At 38.0% G+C, this 16,681-nt stretch overlaps 1 protein-coding gene across 5 annotated transcripts in view; it reads right to left on the bottom strand.

Moving 5' to 3' along the window:
• Positions 1–16,681, bottom strand: part of astn1 (astrotactin 1) — a 427,741-nt gene that overhangs the window by 327,179 nt on the left and 83,881 nt on the right. For all 5 annotated transcript variants that reach the window (XM_084369247.1, XM_084369246.1, XM_084369245.1 and 2 more), the window contains exon 2: positions 15,441–15,622. In XM_084369247.1, the coding sequence (XP_084225373.1) occupies positions 15,441–15,622 (182 nt within the window). The remainder of the gene's footprint in view (positions 1–15,440; positions 15,623–16,681) is intronic.

A 16,681-nucleotide genomic window follows, 5' to 3' on the forward strand; every position in this document is an offset into this window, starting at 1 on the left:
CTGCTCAGTGGGACTAATCAATTAATTTTCAAATTCTTGCAATGCTCATGACAATATAAATGTAGTCAATGAAAATTAAATGGTACCCTCGGTCCGTCTTCACTGCTCCTTTGTGTGCTGTGGCACATTCTTTGGGACTCACTGTATGGTAGGATCGTCAGCTCACAATAATCTTTGAACTGTACTACTGGTCTATGAAAATGAAATAGCAAGTCAGTGTTTCTCTCTGAGGGATGTATAGAATTGTGTATTTTGATGGTAATTTTACTTTTTGCTTTATCTTCTCTCTGCTAGCCTGGCACTTAAAACCTGTATGATAGTTTCACTACTCATCTTTCTCATCTTCAAGGAAGAGTCATTAGGAAAAAAAGTTTTGCTCTCAGCCTGTGGAAATATATGGGAGATAGAGGTTGATTGTGACTTTAGATATCAACTCATATATGCACTAAAGTAAGCGCTGATAACAGATGACTGGGTCAGGTCACATGACCACTTTTATTTTTCTCCTTTTCTCCCTGATTGTAATGAGTTTTGAGCTGGTTTGTGGGGTTGAAGGATGCAGCAGCATCCACACCAGCAGCTGTGGGCGTAGAGGACTCAGTGCTGGCACAAGATGGACAGATTAAGGGCATTGAGCCTGCCCCGAGGAGAGGTTAGCAGGCGGGACAGAGACAGAATCAGACAGAAACCAGAGAGAAAGAGAGACAGCGAGGGGGAGAGAGTCAAAGAGAGAGCAGAAAAGGCGAGAGCAGAGTCAGAGAATCTTGCCAAGAAGCAGGATATCGATCAAAGTCAAGGCAAGTCAAAAGCACACAGGAGAGAGACGGCGATTGTCAGTTTGAATATCAGACCATATCTTCCCCATGAATAAAGATGATGAAAGCAGACTTCTGGGCAGTTTTACACTTATTTTATCTAATTCCATCATCATATGCTTTTTTTAAGGCTACTGAAAGGGATAATTTAGTTAAAGTGACAGGAAGGATGAGATAACATTCAGACATTATTGTAATTTGGAGCCATAATGTTACATGTACAGAATGTGCAATTTACCACATCCTGGAGGCTAATCTGACGCTACCCAGCGGAGATCTGAAATCAAAATCAGATACATTGTGCAATTTAGAAAATGTCAAAAAGAGTTAGGAAAATGTCAAGGTGACAGCACAAAGAGAGAGAGACAGCGGCAATTTGCCACTGGAGACGGATGGAGTGATTTCCTCTTAGTCAGAAAATGACATGCCCATTGAAATGAAATTACTAAAAGAACTGTAAAAGTTCTCCCTCCAGCCAGGTGAGTATAGATGTTACTCTCTGTACTGCTGTATTGCACTTCCCCGGACACAAACTGATCTGTTATGTTACATACTTTCTCTTTCTATTGCCATATAAGGAATGCAAGGCAAGTGCAAATTATTATAAAAAAAGTAACCAGTGGATGCTGAGCAACATTCTACTGTTGTTTTAGACAGACTAATAAGCTTTAAATGAAAATTGATTTAAAGAGTAAAAAAAAAAAAAAAAGAACAATTAAAATTAAACTGTGTGCCAGTTCAGTCAAACAAGCCGAGTTATGGAAAGATAAGCAAAAATGATGAAATGAAAAATAGATTTTAATCAGTCATTTACATAAAAAAAATCCCTTTTCAAACACATTAGGGATTCTGAAGCTGAATAAAAATGAGGGTTTCAGTTGCTCATATTAATTTAAATTGGCAAAAGGAGAGGCCGATTTGCATAAGTTGTTTGCTTAATCTGCATAGTCAAGGACATTAACAAATGACACCATGATATGGGCCACTTATGCAGTAAATCTGCATGCACAGTGGTCAAAAAGGAGACCGGAGTAATTTGGTTTGCAATGATTAAATTTTCAGCACTTTGAAAGTCACTGGTGAAGTCTCCTGTTCAAACTCAAACAAGTGACTGAGTGTACAGGCAATGCAATAGTATGTTACCTACACCTATTACTATCACAGAAGAACATTTTTATTGTCTGCAATCATCTTGAAGGATGTCATAAAGCAATATTAAGATGAGCTTAATTTGGTGTATGTTTCATTAAAAGGTCCAATATTATCTCATATTTCATTTTAAGGTTCATACTTTTATCTAGGGTGTCTACTAGAAAATGTTACAATGTTAAAAAACACATTATTCTCACACTGTACTGCTATGTATCGCTGCAGCACCTCTATTCACCTTCTATCTAAATGCTCCATTTCAGGGCCTCTCTCTTTGAGGCCCCCCTCCCGAAACAGCCAAGTCTGCTCTGCTTGGTCAGCTCATGCAGGCCTGAGTAGGCACCACCCACTATGTTTTCTGCGTCAGCGCTGCTGGTTTCATTGCAACTGCAGCCATGCTGGGGGCCTGGCGGATGTTGGTGTCTGTAAAGTTACTTTCAGAGTTTTTATATAACACCTAAATCTGCTTTATAATATGCAAAATAATGCTTAAAACTTTACTAATCAGTATTTTTGTAACAATGGGTTGAATGACTTTAATGTAATGTGAACGCAGCCACTTGTGGTAACAAATGCACACACACACATTTTCACAAATCTCTGCATTTCCCCTCAGCTCTATAATGTGTTTTAGTGTCTTTCAACTTTTTGTTTTGGTTTTATGGCCCAAGTGTTACTGTTTAGGTTAAGCCTCACCAGTTTCATCAATCTTATTTCCAGCTGCAACAGCTGTTTTCAGCAAAACGGCTCTAAAAAAAACCCACTGTATGCTTTCTGAAAGGTGCTAAAAGGTGGACAGATAAGTTAGCTAGCTAGTTAATATAGTAAACCGTTAGTTAGTCAGATATTTTCCTCTGGGGTTGGTGAGGACTAAAATAGCTAAAAGAAGAGCACTTCCATGTGAGAGGTTGCCAAAGACATTACCAATGAATGCTGAAGGTTGATCCATGTGGGCTTGATGTTATATTTGAGCAATGTCAACGACACCATCTTATGTCAAAAGCGTACGATTTTTGCTTCTTGTCGAGATCTACCACCAAGCAGCAAAATATTAGAAATAAGCACTATAAATACTTGACAGTTTCTTGACGTGATACAGTAAATTTAACGTACTGTGTACCATGTGCCACTTTATCATACAATCAAGTCATTCTGGTACCAGTCCATGGTGTTAAATACCCCCATGACCCTAAAGTATAAGCTAATGTCACATTAATTTCAATCTGGGCAACGCCCCTCCTACTGCGACATAAAAACTTAAGCAATAATAATAAAAAATGAAACATAATAAATAAACAAATATGTATGTAACTCCCATTTTTGAGTGGTAAATTTGGAGAAGACTCAAAGCATGCAACCAACAGTATGTGTGAGTGAGGCACAATGCCACCTGTGTAGGAAACTGTATTGATTAAAAGTGAGATGACTAACTGAAAAATGTGTCTGAAAAGCATCCTTTGTAGACAGTCAAGGGGAATGACAAAAGAGGTGCGCTGGAGCAACAATCTGTCAGAGCTGTTTGCCGAGGGTGGGAGCTGCTTTTGCTAATAACACATTCACATTTTTTCTAATAAATTCATGGGTCATTTTTAATTGAAATACTGTTTTTGTTGGAGAAGAGGTTTAATTTGGTTCTTGTTATAACTAATATTGTAAAATAAAGAGTACAGTTAATGAATTTTCAAATTTGACAAATGAACATATAAATATATTTAACTATTAAAGCACATATTTAATGTTAAGTACCTCCATTGTTTCATTCATCCCTGAGTAAAGTGGAATAAGATGTCAAATGTCAAGTACTTGAAATGGTTCTCAATCAAATCTACCACGGTGACAAATGTAATTCAAACCCATCAACCTGCATTAGCGCCCATGCTTAGAGGGGGCTAATATAGATGATATGGAAAAAAGCTGTTCAATGTCAGGCATTACTTGGAATCAAAGTGAGGACTAAGTGGACTGTGTCCTCTTACAGAGCCAATAAAACCAAACCACACATCAGAGCATGCCAGCGCTCCAGCCCCATAATCCACTTACTAACGGATGAGGATGATGTTATAATGGCACCAGTGCTCCTTATGACTTACACTCCTGTCATGTAAGTCCTGAATGGAAGAGAGAAGACATGGCCTTTCTCAGTCTGACAGAGCAGACATGGTATTAGAGCTGAGCTATCAATCTGTCACTTAGTCTCTGGATGCAAGGCATTAAGACTCAGGAAAGGGGAAAGATCTAGACTATCTGACAGCTACAAGATAGCGAAAGGAAGTTTCTTGCTTTGAATATAATAAACTGTATCATAGCCAAAGGGCCAGTGATTGGATTTGATATCAACTTACAATATTAATGATGGCAGCAGTTTCCTTGCACTGAATCCTACTGTGCATTTGTTGTTACGCCAACTGAGGAAGGTTTAAACCTGTCAAAGTATAAAACTTAATACATACAATGAAATGAAATGGAACTTGAGTTGTGAGTATTATTAGCAATAGGTTTTACAATCCAGTGCTGATTTTGACATTGAACAAATGTGAAAGTCACAACCCTATTTCACACAAAGGTTTCTCCCCTGGAAATGAGTATTAATGACAGAAACGGTTTGAATCATTTGATTCAATTTAGTGTATTTCATAAAAGCTAATATAGCATGAAGCCACAATGGTGTTTGAGTTTGTGTGGCGAGAAGGCATTAATGTAAAACCACAAATGACATTTGTCCTGAAAACATTTTTTCTCTTGGAGTTAAATCTTGGTTTTAAATTAGGGGTCAGTGTTTCAAGAAGCTGAAAAGACTTCACTTACCAGTTTTTCTTCATGTAGTGCATTATCAGAGGTTGTTCTGCCTTAAAAGCCACAATATTATAGTGTAGCATTTGTCATACTACTCTGATGGCATACATTATCATTTTTGGAAAAATGAACCAGCCAAGTAAAAATGATTTGGAGCAAGCTTCTATTTCTTTTAGCAAAGGGCGCAGGCAAGCGAGGGTGTTGTTCTTGATGGATCGTCATCTCAGTCCACCACTTTGTTCCAGGCTGAAATGTCAACAACTATTGGATGACAAATTTGTACGGACAATCATGGTTCCCAAACCATGTATAATGACTTGGTGATCCCCTGGCTTTTACTTTTCCTCCAGCACCACCACAAGGTTGACATTTGTGCTTTTGAGTGAAATGTCTCAACTGGATTGAATGTCATAAACTTTGCTACACATATTCATATTTCCCTCAGGAATGATTATGCTACCTTTGGTGAGCCTCTGACTTTTGATCTGGCACCATCATCCAGTCAAAATCCAACTTTGTCCAAGACTTCGGTTCATGACCAAATACCTGCAAAACTAATGAAATCGATCAGTGTCAGCTATTAAGTGCTGATTTGTGAACATTACTAAGCTTGGACGCTAATTTATGGTGAGCAGTTTAACATTATGTGCTGATGTTAGCATCATTAATGTAAACACGTTGACAACTACATGTAGGCGTGAGGGGTGCCGAGCGAGAGACCACTCTTTAAGAATGTGGCAACAAAAACATATACTTTTTGGTGAGATGTCAGAGCAATGTGCAGACGAAAACCACCTGCCAAGAGAGAAACCATTGCTTGATATGACATTTCAACAATTGTAAGCCAGTATGTTCTGGACATTTTTAATAAGAGACCAATGTAAGAGATTTGTTTCAACATTTGTGACCACAAAGTCGCAGGATATTTTTACAGAGACGTCAGGAAACATTCCAGCTATGTTTGTGGAAACAGTGCCAGGTAAGCCAAACATGTTTTTTCCTAACTCTAACCAAGGTTTTGTGCCTAAACCTAACCAGAGCATAAACACAGCATTGTGACATAATAAAACTGAAAATTGAACATTGAAACATAAAGTTTCAACATATCAAACGTAAAGTTTCAACATAACTGCAGTTTGCAGGAATATACAATGCCAACATTTTCTGGTTTCCTCATATTCTGGTGATTGGGTTGGTTCAGTTTATATATATATATATATATATATATATATATATATATATATATATATATATATATGTATACATATATATATATATATATATATATATATATGTATACATATATATATACATATATATATACATATATATATATATATATATATATATGTACACACACACATATATATATAGCTGAAATGTCACATGGTAGCAGAGCTATACCTTTGTTTTCCCCTGTAGGTCATACGGCTGCCACTCAATGCCTGTCTAGTTCAGGAGGAAATACAAAGCAGTAACATTGGCAACATTTACGTGACCCAGCTATTGGCCATACTGCCACTAAGGTCTTGAAATCGACTTTAATCATTTCCCATTGTGCCCCTTTGACACAGTGAGATTGAGTATCCCAGTTGTAATGAATAAACCAGTTAACAGAATATCCCTGTTAACCTGTGATACTGTGTTCAGAGAGCAGCAGAACAGCTCGGCAGCAAAATTGCCTGAAAAGGTTTGTCCCCTAGCTGCTCTCTCCCTCTTTCACTGACCAAAAGAAGGTTAGTTCTGCGGAGAAAATAAATAATGATCCCAGTTGTAATAGTGGGACATGTTTTTGCTGACAACAACATGCAGGCCTACTCGTCATAAGTCATAAGTCTTTTTTTTTTCTGTATTACATTACAGTCTTTAATTTTTAAATAAGCATTACATCTGAACCAGGTTACTGATACTGAGTACATAATAAAAATAATAATAATAATTATAATATCAGATAATGAATTACACAGACACAAATAACTGTAGTATATAAATGTAAATGTAGTAATAACAAAAAAACTAAGATAGTTCATTCTTAGTTATGACTTTATGGTAATATGTATTTAAGGTTGGATAAATGTGGCAACCAAATGGCATGTATTATGTTAGTGGCCTTATTATTAAAACACATGCCAACATATCTAATTTACTGTCACCATTAGGGCTGCAGGATATGGCCTTAAATGCAAAAACGTTCTGCTGTATCATAATACACAGTCTATATCAAAAGAACTTCATAAATGCTAGGACTGGGAAACAAAATCAACTATGACATCACTTTACAGACAACACTTATGCCATATCACGATATAAGAACGTCCAAAATCTAAGTCCATCTCAAGCCTATATTGACAACCTGAAAATGAGACTCAAAAATCAACCATCTTTCTTCAGAGTCACTTAAAAAGTTTCCCTACACAGTCCAGCTTAATGCACACACACAGGCTGACCTCGCCTCGTCTCTCTCTCTCTCTCTGCCATTATAATCAGCACACTCTAATGGCATACACATGTGATTTAATAAAAAATTCCAATTATACTTCATTTATGCCAATAGTGTTTAGTGATTGTCTCTTTCATACTTCTGTATAATTCAAACTTTACTTTAATCCATGCTATATTCTATACTGAGCTGGTTTCTTCATATATACGTGTATATATTCATTTTCTGAAACTCACTGGTTCAAGAGTTCTATCATTCCCAAAGTTTCATCTGCACAAATCCAAAACTCATTTTTACACCCATTCATGTGTGACTAATTCATTTTGTGGCAGTGAATAAGAGGTAGAAATTCACCATGTCTCGACAAATACTCAGAAAATTAGAAATATGCGGTAGTATGCAAGGGAAATAATAGCCTAGGCACTCTGCATAAAACCTTATGATATTCAATTACTATTAGTGTTGGAGAGTTGTGATGATTATTGAGTACTTGGGTTCAGATAACACAGAACATCTTGTCCTGAGGAACAGAATGTCATGCAAATACAGGTGATAATAACACTTTTATTAAATTTTGACTGACATGAAAGGAACTATTTTCACAAATATCTTGACTATCAGCTCTTCCTTCAATTTCACCATCTTTCACCTCCTTATTCAAGTCTCCATTCTGAAAACATGTAGCTTGTATTTTCTTCTATGCGCTTTGGGACTGCAAATTAGGCCATCTAAAAGGTTAATTTGATATCAAGTTTGAGCAAAAGCTGCACTTTTAAGCCCTTAATCCAGTTTGTATAGAATTTACAATTATACAATCAGAATCTTTTGCACCATTGATGTGTTCTGTATTAAGGTCTGATAGGCATTATGTTTGTAGTATTGAAAGGGTCACTGCATGTGTTATTTCTATGGAAGCATATTACTAAAAAAATGGACCAGTATCATTTCATATTGTGAAAAGTTGATTGTTAAAAGAAAAATGTTTTTCATGTTATTACGTCACACAAACTTATGACAAGAATGTTTTATGAAATAACATAAAACATAACATTTTTTATCTTATGAAAATAAGTTATGTTATAATGTGTATAATAAGTTTGTATTCCGTAATAACATGAAAATATCTTAAAACTTTTCACATAACATGATACTGGTCCATTTTTTTCTTTTTCCAGCATGGCACCATACATTTCACCTAAAAAGCAATTCTAAATTAAATAAAGGTGGCAGCAGTGGTTCGAGTGGCCATAAAGAAAAACATTATGAGAAAGGTATGGCAGCAACTTGAAAATGGAAAAAAGTGGGTACCAACAAGACCGAAGCCGTCTCTGCAGGTTGTGTTTTTTCTGTTGCTTCCCTCAGTCAGTGTTGTCTGTATGGAGGAAATTAAATTGAGGCTAAAAGTCCATTGTTCATTTATTTCTCAGTGTAAAGCCAGTGTGGTGTTCTATACACTTGCAAAAGGACAATAAACCAGCCGAGCAGCATGAGCAACATTTCGGATTTATTAAAAGCAGGCCGTCTGCTTTACAAGAAACTGGCTCTTGCTAAAATCCCAACACAGAGCGGAAATTATTTGATGCTGATGCCATATCAAGTCAGACTGACTTTTCCTGTGTGCTCACTGAGACACAGCTTGAGGCGCACCACAGAGACAAGAGCGTAAAGAAACATTGATAGAAAAATTAAACTGTACACCACAGATGTCATGGTTAAATAGTTTGGTCCTGCAACTTCCCAATTTTCTGACACCACTCTGAACCCAAAAACAACTTTAGTTATTTTTCAGGTGACTGCGTCCGTCTAATTTGAGCTCTATTATTGTAGATTGACAGGTGAAGATGGATGGAAATGCAGGAGTTCTGTGTGAACACTGGTGCTCTTATAGTACCTCAGCTAACAGGGAATCTTCAATACATCCTGTGAAAGAGAAGGATACAGGAGCACCCATGTTCAAAATACTATGTTCGTGAGTGTCTACATTGGTATTTGTGCTTTTTGTTATGTAGTATTGAGATATTTGTGATGAGCATTGTCAAATGCTTCGTTTCCCTAAAATCTGTACAGCCTATGCTTAAAGGTTATGTAAGTCAAATAAAATAATAAATGATTAAATTCATGTCAACATAATTTGATCAAATTTTGCTAAATAAACACACGAAACATGTAGATACAAAACATGTCTATACATCAATACTCCATAACTCCTTTGAACTATGAACATATTTTAGTTTCTCAGATATTTAATTTTTTACAAGCAGAGTGCAAAGGCATTTTCATATGCAAAAGATATATTTCCCAAGATGGCAAGATGGGAATTTTTGCTTATTGTGATGTTATTTTTTGCAGTATCTTCAAATGTTCATTAAGCTCAAAACAACAAAATACACTAATCAAAACTAATGACTGACTATTTCGCTCAATCTCAGTCTGACAACTATCAACCTGCTTCTTCTCCACTTCCCTCCCGCCACTCAATGTCACCACAGCTCATTGTCACAATGTTTTGCACCGCATGCAACATAACTTAATGACGTCATCATGTCGGTGATGAGGCAGAACACAGAAGACTTAGCTTCCTGCTGTAAAAAGAATAAATGCTGGAGCTGTTTTGGTTTTTATTTTAGATGAATTCAAACACGATCATTTAAACAACAATCTCAAATAATATCAAATAATGAATGCTCTTGTTATTATTGTTTTATTTTTGATCATTTTAAACAGGATCATATAAACAACAAGCCAGTTGAAGGCCGCCTGGAGGAGGTCAGTTGTCATAGGGTTTGTGAATGTTTTGAAAAACAGGTAAACAAGTTTAAAGCTAAATTAATTGGTAACTTGGGGACAGCAAACAAGCTGAAAGTACAATACTGTCATATTTATTTATTTTTATTTTTTTAATCGTGCAATTGTTGAGGCCAACATGTTAGCAAAATAATGCTTATTTGCAACTTTAATGTGAAAAATATTTTTTTTCCTGCTGTGTCTGTGTCTGCTGAAAACCAACCCAAGGTGCTCTGTTGTCTGCATCAGAGATTCAGCTGTTCTACAAACAGGCCGGGCACTCGGCCTGTGTGCCTTCCTCACAGCCCATAGGGAAGCTATGGATTGGTGTGTCTCGCTCGGCAGGCTTTTCAAAAACACGCCAAGCTGTGATGCTCAGGAGCAGCTCTGGAGGCTGGGATTCAGACGAGGCTTCTGCTTTACAAGTGGTCAGGGCCACATTGATTTAAGGTTTATACGATCAATGCCATCAACGCAGGTTTTAGGAGGGTCACCACATGAATGTCAATATCACATGAGCTGGGCTGTGTCACAATGAGCATCTCCTCCCATTTACTGCCCCAATGCATTATATTGTTGTGTGTGTAAATGTCTGTGACTCTTACTCCCAATATAGGTTCAACATTTTTTGAAAGATAACTTAAAAATTGTGAAATAATAAATCTTGAAATAAACTGAGGTAAAACAGAACATGCTACCACAATAACTGCAACTCACAAAACAAAATGTAGGCTACTCACAGTCCTTCAGAAACTGAACTAATTAAAAAGAGGCATCAGAAAGAATGGAGAATCTTCCAAATGATGTTGACATTACACATGGAGACAGGGCACAGGGCAAGACTCTCAATAAGATGCATCTTAATAAGGGTTAAAACAAAATAAAATGAAGGAAACATACTAATATTTCAAAATGAATACAGTGCCTACAGTATACAACAATCCTTAAAGAGCAACTTAACACACCATAATAAACAATCATTCGGAAACTCACACACACTACAGACACACCCTCCAAAATGTTACCCAGTGTTCCTCTATCTCCCCTTCTGTCTAAACCAACACTTTTCAGCAATTTTAATGGTGAGATACAACAACTGATGGCCATCAATTATTCATAGAGCTCTAGTTATATATGTAGCTCTTGTCTTAACGTCTCTGCCGGCCAGTGAATAATGAATGGTAGGGAAATGTAAATTTGCACAAACACTTTATGACTGACCAACACTTTTACTGAGTTAGTATTACGTACAAGTATTAGAATAGCACTCTACTACCGTAGTATTTCTAATACTACTAATCTCAATTGGATGCCCTCTCATCTTGAAATTGACTGTATTTGTAATTTGGGGTCATAGGGGCAAATGTGATGTTGCCTTATAGTTCTGAGGCAGAGTGTACCAGGGTGTGAGTCACAGATTTATATTTTTTTTTATCTGAGGCCAAGCAGACAAATTTACTGTTTTTTCTCTGGAAAAAGGAAACATCTGTTATGATAGCCACTATTAAATGTCTATCAGAATCAATAGACAGTGTTATAAACTGACTGTACATGTAGTTTACTACTAGGAAATGTGGTTTTAGTTTTGAGTTAATCTTGAAACATACCATATGTCTGTTGAACTTCCTATACCAGGAGGCACAAGCAGTCTCAAACAAAGGAGCAGGAGTTTGGCAGTATTTGCTGCCGTTAACATCAGACACCATACGGCTCTGACAGACTCCACTGCTCCTCACCTTTTGGGTTGAGTGGGCACAGTCAGGGGCTTTTATCACACTACTGATCCACAACAAACTTGTGCCTAGAGGGCTTCCAGCCAGCTGAGGTGAACCAAACCTGGTCTTACTGCCCAAACGTCCATCTAACAAAATAAACAATGTGAGTAGTCATGTGGGCCAAACCTGCAGTATTTATGATGGCTACGGAGAATTGTGCCTCCATGCTTGATACACAATTATTTCATTTCATTCCATCTCTTCTTTTGTTAAGTTTTTGTCATTGGACGTCCACTTTTTGGTTTCACTTTGATGCATGCAGAAATTAAAAAGTTGCTTTACAGCCTCTAAGGAATAAAACAATAGTGCTAAAAGAGATTCAAAACGGGTAAAAACATCAAATCTAACCCCTAAGCATAAAAAAACATATCAGTCTTTCATATAATGTAATTGACTTGTTTTGGTTTGGATACCTCCATAAAGCATGTGTTGATTGGATTGATCTATAGAGGCCCTGTGGCAAAAACAGCAGCTGATTAAAATTTGAAATGAAAAAGGGAGAATTGTGTATAGCCGTGGTATACTGGAGCTTTAGAGCCTCAACAACAAAAAAACAACAATCATACCACATTGAATATCTGGTGCTGTTTTAGTGTTTTGATATCTTTATTTTGCTGGAGTGTTGGGATTTACTTTGGAGCTGTCTGCCTGTAAGGTTCCAGCTGAAGTTGGGGACGTGTGTTTGAACCGCCAGTGCCTCACCTGGTGTTGGTACAGACATACACAGGGTTAGTCATCTATTATGGATGACCAGACGTGGCCAGTGGAGGACACAGTGGTCACCTTGGTGGTGTGAATGTTCAGGAAGAAGCTTTGAACCGTGCATGAGGAAACCTCAAAATTCAGAACAGTGCACTTTAAAAACCTGGATGATGATGAGTGGGAATGACTCACTTTTTGGTTCAAATTTTCAGATCATCTTCAATACTGCATTTGAAAAAAATGACTGAAACTGACTGGAAAAATCGTATCCCCTAGTAAGATTATAGCCTGGCTGGAGTAGCAGACAAAAATCGCTTTTCTGGCCTCAGATGCCGACTTTGGTGCAGTTCATTGAACCTGATTCCCCTTTAGGATCAAGCCCATAATAAGTCTGGCTCGTCTTCAAGCCTAAAAATGCTGGAGCCCTAACTCTTCCATTAAGCAGAAACAGTCTCGTGGAGGGCATGGTGGCCAGGCAATGAACTGTGGCAGATTAGACGTTTTGCTTCCTGGCTGAGCTGACCTGGCCAGAATGAGCCGACCTGGGACCGTTTCAAGTCCAATTCATGTTTTTGATAAAAACATGAAAACGGCCAAGTAAAACACAACCCTTGAGATTGTTAACAGAAAGGCAGGGATTCATTTTAACACTAAAAGGACTGGTGACTTGTGGCAGACTGTTAGTAGAATATAGAATGTAGGAAATGCATCAATTTGACACATTGAAGTGTGTTTACAGCTCTTGAGGAGTATTACTGCATATGTGAAAAGTAGTATAAAACCTCTTGTGGCTCTAAAGGAAACTGCATGTAATCTGATAAATTGCCTCCAGTGATGTCACTCAGTTTTGATGTTTCATTGTGGGTAATGTAGGCACCAGGTTTTGAAAAGCTGTCCACTGGTCTAGCATTGCATTCCTATAACACTGTTGGACTCGTTGACAGTTTGAAAAGAAGTGATCAAAATCAATACAGCGGAACCAGAGATACTGCCTTTTAATTCCATGTGTTCTTCTTCCTTTTCCAAACCTGGCGCCTACACTCTCACACTGAGCGAAAATAAACAAGTGCACATAAATTAGTTAAATAACAAACTATCAACGTAAAACCAAAATTCAGAAAGCGTAGGATGCAATGTGTTGTGATATATTTACTCCCTCCTGCTTGTTGCATAGCCAGTGAGGTACAGTATGATGCTGCTGGGATCTAAAGCAATTAAGACATTCACAGCTGTATCCAACTGCGTTTTTCCACATACTCCCTGGGCTGACCACTGCTGTCCTGCAGTCTCCAAAGGCATATAAAGAAAAGAGGTCCGATGGCAGGTGTGTGCTTGAGCTAAAGCGCCCGTAAAGCAGCCTTCACAGGACCTTTTTTTGTATCCACAAGGAGCTGAACAAGTGACACGGCTTTGGATTTATAGGTCGGGGCCTCCAGCCGGGTGGCAAGCTGCAGCGGGGCCCGGGCAGCGCAGCGGCAACACCGCTTCCATCTGTTGTCACGGTCTGCTCCTATCTGCATGCTAATCCTTCTCTACCCGCACCTTCACGAAAACACCCTTGTGGCAGCGCTACCGCCACAGCTCATTCAGGATGAGGAATTAGCAGAGCAGGAAGCACAAAGACACCGACCTGAGGTTGATGGGATGTGAAATGCAGATAGAGCGGGGAGTAAAAATGTGAGATTAGAGGAAAATCAAAGAGGTAAGAAGCAGAACCTCCACACTGGCTATCTCATTTCCACATGAAAATGTTGTCACCACTCGAGCCTGTGTGCCCAGTAGCTTGGCTTCATGTTTGCTAATACATGCAAAACATGCAGAGGATAGTCAAGGTCAGTTATTTGTTTCAAGGGCTCAAGATGGGTGACATTCAGCCGCTCCCTGCTTCTATTCAACAAATGTAGCTGCTGGCAAAAGTCTTCTCAAGCTGACTAATCATTTGTGTATGCAGCTATAATATGCTTTCAATGTCTGAAAATACATATCATCCATCAAAGCACGATTGTAATGTCTTTGGGCTGGAAAAGGGCACTGGGAGTAGGTGTGGCATATCTAAGATCTAATAAATATACATTTCCTCAGGCAAGAGGACGAAGCTGCAAGATCTAAGGATTCATTTCCTAGTCTGCCGACATAGCAGATAAGGTTTGATACAGTGCAGGCATGCAAAAATCTACATTTTGCAACTGAAATGTGCAGCATTATAAATGTATGTTCCACACCGAAATATAGACATTTTCACTACCTATAAATGTGTGTACCTATACCTATGTAAAATGTCCCTACATAAAAAGGGTAGAATTCCCATGGCTTCAATAAAGGACTCTCTCCATGTCTTTACAGATGTGACACACACATATGGTGTGTTGAACATGCCCGTGCCCTGTGGCAGGCTGCAGAACAGCAGGCTAGACACTCCAAATGTGTCCAATATAAACAAATGCGACAGTGGCAGAGCTTTTTTTTTAAACGCTTTGACTGAGATATCATGTACATTTGTAATAAAGAAGAGTTATTGTGGACTGTAGTACACGGCGATGTTTTGTAAATGAAACATTTCTGCATCTAAAACAGCCATTGTACCATGACAGACATCTGCAGGATTTATCTGCTCCCTAAAACCTTTACTGTGAAAGAAGTGTGCAGTCAGCTGTTTCATTTGAAATACACAGGGAAACAAAAACAGGAGGCAGGGACATGTTATCTCATCTCAAAGATGATATCGCTGAAGACGTTTCAGCTTCGGGGAAAATAACTCAACCACATTAATGTTCTTTATATTTTTCAGTCCCTATCCATCTAGATGAAACAGTACGAGAGAAAAGCAATTTCTCTCCTTTAGCATTTTAATTTTGCAAATGAAAGATTTTGCCCAATTAAAAAGTTCTTTTGACTGCACGTCAAAGAAAAGATACTGCACTGTATTCAAGACTTCAACTGTTTCCATTTTTAACTGCTTTGTGAACTTTCAGAAAGTTTTACCATGACAGAGATGTGCAGGATGCGGAGCTCCTCCTTTGCAGAATCGTTGGCTGGGTCTTCGGTCGGTTCTGGGAGGCTGAGGCCGCCGTCCTGGTGGTGGATGTGGAAGAGCAGAGTGCCATTCTCCAGCCACTGCTGCCTCCAGCGCACCAGAGGGATGTCTTCTGAATTACCAGATATCTCTGCCAGAGAAAAAAGGGAACCTGGATGAGAGGCAGTTTGCTGTTGCAGCACAAATTTCATAGCACCCACTGCCAGCATCATGAAGGAGATCAACTGGAATTTGAGTATTTTACCAGAGAAGATAGACATAGACCCTGATCGCCCAGAGACTCATCATTAGTGGTGAGGTTGCTTTAAAAACACCCTTGAAAAGGCTGTTTTGGACAAATGAGCATGGTGTGCCTATGGAGCCAGGCTGCATGGACATCCGGCCATCATATGTGATTAAGGGGAAAAGCGGCACAACTCTGTGCCTTTTTCAGACTTAAGTATACTGGTAATACATTTGCGACACTATTGCGTATAAGGATATGTAATGTACAAAGTAGTACAGCAAAGTAATAATATACATATATTGATAATAAACTTCAAAGTGTCCTGGTTTAGTAATTGAAATAAACCAGAAGTATAATTGAGCATATGATTTCTAAATTAAGGATATACAATGGTATATTATTGGTTCAATAAGAATGTGTTAATGATATATTGCTTGCATATTTGCAAGAGACTAACAATACAGTTTCAATGTACTTATAAATAAAAAGTTGTTCCGCTTCAGCACATAAAAGTACACTTTTAATTGTGCATTTCTACAATTTAATTACAACTAAAATATACTTAGTACAAAATTAGCTGTTCCAAAATAGCTAGCATACTTGATGTGTACTGATGTTTTGTCTGTCTTAAGTATGCTAAGATTTAATAATTACCTCGCAAAATGTATCTGTGCACCAGGATAACAGCATCACATTTTTAGTAATGATTGTTGTATATCCACCATGTCGGACCAGACTGAGATATTTCAATACCTGTATTTTACTGACATGGGATTTTTTTACAGACATTCATTGTACCTGGAGGATGGAACCTATTGATTTTTGTGATCACTGAATTCTCCTGTAGTGCCACTATGAGGCTGTCAATTTTTGTTTTTCACTGAAATATCCCAAAAAACTATTGAATGGATTGCCATGGAATTTGATATTTATGGTCCCCAGATGATAAATCCTAATGGCTTT

Source organism: Pagrus pagrus (genome assembly GCF_965226575.1).
Source record: "Pagrus pagrus genome assembly, chromosome: 12".
Classification (NCBI taxonomy): domain Eukaryota; kingdom Metazoa; phylum Chordata; class Actinopteri; order Spariformes; family Sparidae; genus Pagrus; species Pagrus pagrus.